This window comes from Rhopalosiphum maidis, chromosome 1 (genome assembly GCF_003676215.2).
Source record: "Rhopalosiphum maidis isolate BTI-1 chromosome 1, ASM367621v3, whole genome shotgun sequence".
In the NCBI taxonomy this organism is placed as follows: Eukaryota; Metazoa; Arthropoda; class Insecta; order Hemiptera; family Aphididae; genus Rhopalosiphum; species Rhopalosiphum maidis.
In genome coordinates, this window is record NC_040877.1 from 31,421,023 (window position 1) to 31,424,818 (window position 3,796).

The 3,796-nt window shown below is 40.8% G+C and overlaps 1 protein-coding gene across 1 annotated transcript; it reads left to right on the top strand.

The window, feature by feature from the left end:
* The first annotated feature begins 379 nt into the window (after window positions 1–379).
* On the top strand, window positions 380–3,590 carry LOC113561140 (leucine-rich repeat extensin-like protein 2). The gene is made up of 2 exons (XM_026967379.1): window positions 380–515; window positions 2,126–3,590. The coding sequence occupies exons 1-2, from the start codon at window positions 501–503 to the stop codon at window positions 3,290–3,292; spliced, it is 1,182 nt and encodes a 393-aa protein (XP_026823180.1). The 5' UTR covers window positions 380–500; the 3' UTR covers window positions 3,293–3,590.
* Window positions 3,591–3,796: the final 206 nt, after the last annotated feature.

A 3,796-nucleotide genomic window follows, 5' to 3' on the forward strand; every position in this document is an offset into this window, starting at 1 on the left:
TAATATACTAGTACGTTAAGATGATATTTAATATTACGAAAACAATAGTAGGCATATGACGTGTATCGTTTTCACTTTCACGCAATTCGATCGAGTTATACGTGAATTATCTATAAAATACGACAATCATAAAGTTAACACATATTTTGGCACTTACAATGCATTATTTATTATTATTAGATTATTGTCATAACAATATCTAATATCCGATTCTTGCTGCAATATTGTCGATTCGTATGGCGGCGCGACCTCGTGACATAACGATATACGTATTTCTTTTCCGATTCGTTTCGTTCTTCTTCCTGCTAAGAGCTTCATTTCCTATTCACGACCCGTACCCAAACCCACCGAACTTTCCAGTCCAAAAATCAAATCCAGTGAAAGCCAATCGATTGGACTACACCTGAGTGTATAAAACTGAAGCTACGGTTGTCCTGTCATTCATTCGATTCGTTCGTCTTCAAGCTAGTGCATCGATAAAAATCAATCAAGACAAAGCCATGAAATCGTTTGCGGTAAGTATTATAATATTATTACCTATATGGCTATATATATATTTTACATAGGTACACAGCTTATTTCTGAACTAAATATACCCCCATGTGTTTGCACGGCATCGCGTATCCGATATATATTACAATATTATACGTATATGAACATCACCACAACAGACTCGATACATTGATTGCATGAAAAACAGTTAATTTTTAACTAATAATTTTTACGAATAATTTCACTCTGTTTGTCGAATCTAATGATGTTTTTGTGTAGGTACATTTTATTTCACGATATACTCAAAATATACGTTTTAATTACATCACAAATATATCGTTTTCGATTATTATTTGAAATTCATTTAATTTTAACATTAACATAAGAGTTCATAATTTATTCACGATAAATACATTAATGCATAATAGAATATCTATATAAAGTATTTGCGTTTTATCGATCAAGTTTACGTTCATTCTACGTGCAATTTTAATACTTTATTTTTTTTTGAAATTTCGTTTATTTCAAAATAAATTATAATATCATTATTATTTATAATTTCAAGAATTTTGAAAAAGTATATTTTCATTGTTTAATACTATACTAAAAATGAAATTTTCATGGTTAGCTTTATATATTTACGATATATACAGATTTTCTACTTTAAAATTTAAAATTAAACTAAGTACTCAAATTAATAATATTCATCCCGACTAGTCTGACATGGAGTTTCCCAAGTACGTCCCGAGATTACTTTTATTTAATATTTCGCGTGCTTCTTAAATAGGTACCGCCTTATAGTGTGCTAAATTTACAACCATTTTTAAAATGTTGGGTAAGTGTGCTAATATTTTATAATGCTTATTATAATTTAATGTTTCTATTTTTATATTATTTATTCATTTTATGTTGATTTTTCAATGCCATAATTTTCACATAATTAAATCTAGAGATCTGTTCGGTTTGGTAATTTTAATATTATTTTTAACGAATTTAATATTTTATCATAGCCTAGTTTTTTTAAATTTTTTAAATACTTTTATGATTAAAATTTTGAATTAAATTTGTGGAGCTTATTTGAATTTTTTAATATTTCTAAAAAAAGTAATATTATCATCGAATAGTAATCGTATGAAGTATGGACTATTATAGTGCAAATGCAAACTAACATCGAGTAATATTGTAGATACCATTACAGTACACTATCAGTGGTAACATCGCGGACGTATTTGCAGAGATATTAAAAAAGTACGAGATAATATGTAGTTAACGGAACTCACTCGTGCGATGCGAGCCCGTCTGACATAATATCATAAATAAAAATAGGCATAAGCTATCAGAGGACACCAATCACCAATAATAATTTTGTAGGGTTTGGGGTGGTAACATTAGGAAATCGGAAAGTTTTCGAGAACTCTCAATTATCAAATACATACATATATTTTAACCGAAAAGAACTAAAAAGTAAACGCGAGTGAAAATAATAAAATTAAAAACTCGTTTCATTCGCCATAAAAATAATAATTTAAAAAAAATATATTTCTCGCTGTCTCAAATCGTCCACGGCCATTAGTCGTTTAGCATGGATTGTTGGTAGAAACACACGTGTTACAAACCGTTAACGTCCTTCCAGGTGTTCTGTTACGCGGTGTGCGCGTTGACCGTTATCGGTTCGACAAGGTGCGAACCGACGGAGGACGGCGCTCCGACCGACAAAGCACCACAGGCCAACAGAAGAAGCATCGGCGAGTACCACGGACTGTACGCACCGGCTTACCACACTCACTACAGCCCGGCCAGCTATCACGGCCACTACGCCCCCGCGTCCACCCACTACCACACTTACGGCTACGCGGCCCCAGCGCACTACCACGGTCACGGTTACGCGGCCCCGGCACACTACCACGGCCACGGATACGCTCCGGCACACTACCACGGCCACTACTACAACCATCACGAGACCACCGTGCACGGATTCAAACACCAGCCCGTCGTCTACCAGTCGGTGGTGCACACGTACCCCACGGCCACAACGGTCGTCCACAAACCGGTGCCGGTACCGGTCGCACACCCCGTCCCGGTGCCCGTCGTCCGGCCCGTGCCCGTCGAAGTGCCCCGGCCATACCCCGTGCCCGTCAACCGACCGTACCCGGTGGCCGTCATCAAGCCTGTCGCCGTGCCCGTGGCCCAGCCGTACCCGGTGACGGTGTACAAACCGTACCCCGTGCCCGTGTACCGGCCGGCCCCTGTGATCCCGGTGCCCAGGCCAGCCGCCACTGCCGTACACTACGCCACCAGAATTCCGACGGTTCGCGTACCGGTCGTCAGGTATCCGGCGCCCTCGTCGTACCTGCAACACTCGCACGTTTATGCTCCACATTATCGCGGGGCGGTGGCTTACCACGGACAGTCGTCGTACCAGGGACCCACTTCATACCAGGCACCGGCTGCTTACCAGGGACCGTCGTCGTACCAGGCGGCGTACCCGGCAGAGGCGCCGTCGTCTTATCTACAGCAGCTGGCGGCTCTCAGAGCGGCCGGCGGCAACTACGAAGTGAACGAGGCGGCGGTGGCACAGCAGCAGACCCTCCAAGACGAATATTCGTTCCTGCAAGAGCAGCGGGACGCGGGTGCCGCCGATGTGCATCACCACGACGACGACGCCCATCACCATCACCTGCACGACCACGGGGTGATCGACCAGGACAGCGGTTTAGGTTCCGGCGCGGGTTACCCGTCGTTGACGGCCGAGACCAGTCTGGGGGTGCCGAGCACCGACTACACGGGCAAGAAGAAATGAAACGCGGTACACTACGACGGGAGACGTTCCAGAAGACTGCAGCAGAGCCGCGTATCAGCAGTCGACTCGAAACTCTCGGACTTGTAATGAAAAACGATTTCTTTCAAATCATCCACTTGGACATCAAGTCCGGAGAGACGACTGTATATAATTTGTTTATTGTTATATTATTATTATTATTATTAAATATTGTTTAGTATGCCATCGAGTCGTTCGACTCGACTGTAGTCCGTATTAGATACATTTTATTGTGACTTTTTTTTTTGCTAAAATAAATCTTAAATGTCATTTTTGTTAAAATTTGTACTGCATATTTCAATACCTATAAATAGTGGTTAAAAACTTTAAACGGTATCATGAGAACGAACTGCGTTCCCGGTGTTTCTACACAAATATGTATTCATGTGATACATACACTGTTCATAAATAGATACATGTATACGACCGCGCTGTATGAACAATGTGTCCGTTTCTATGGAGTATATGATTGACCAATACGCACTA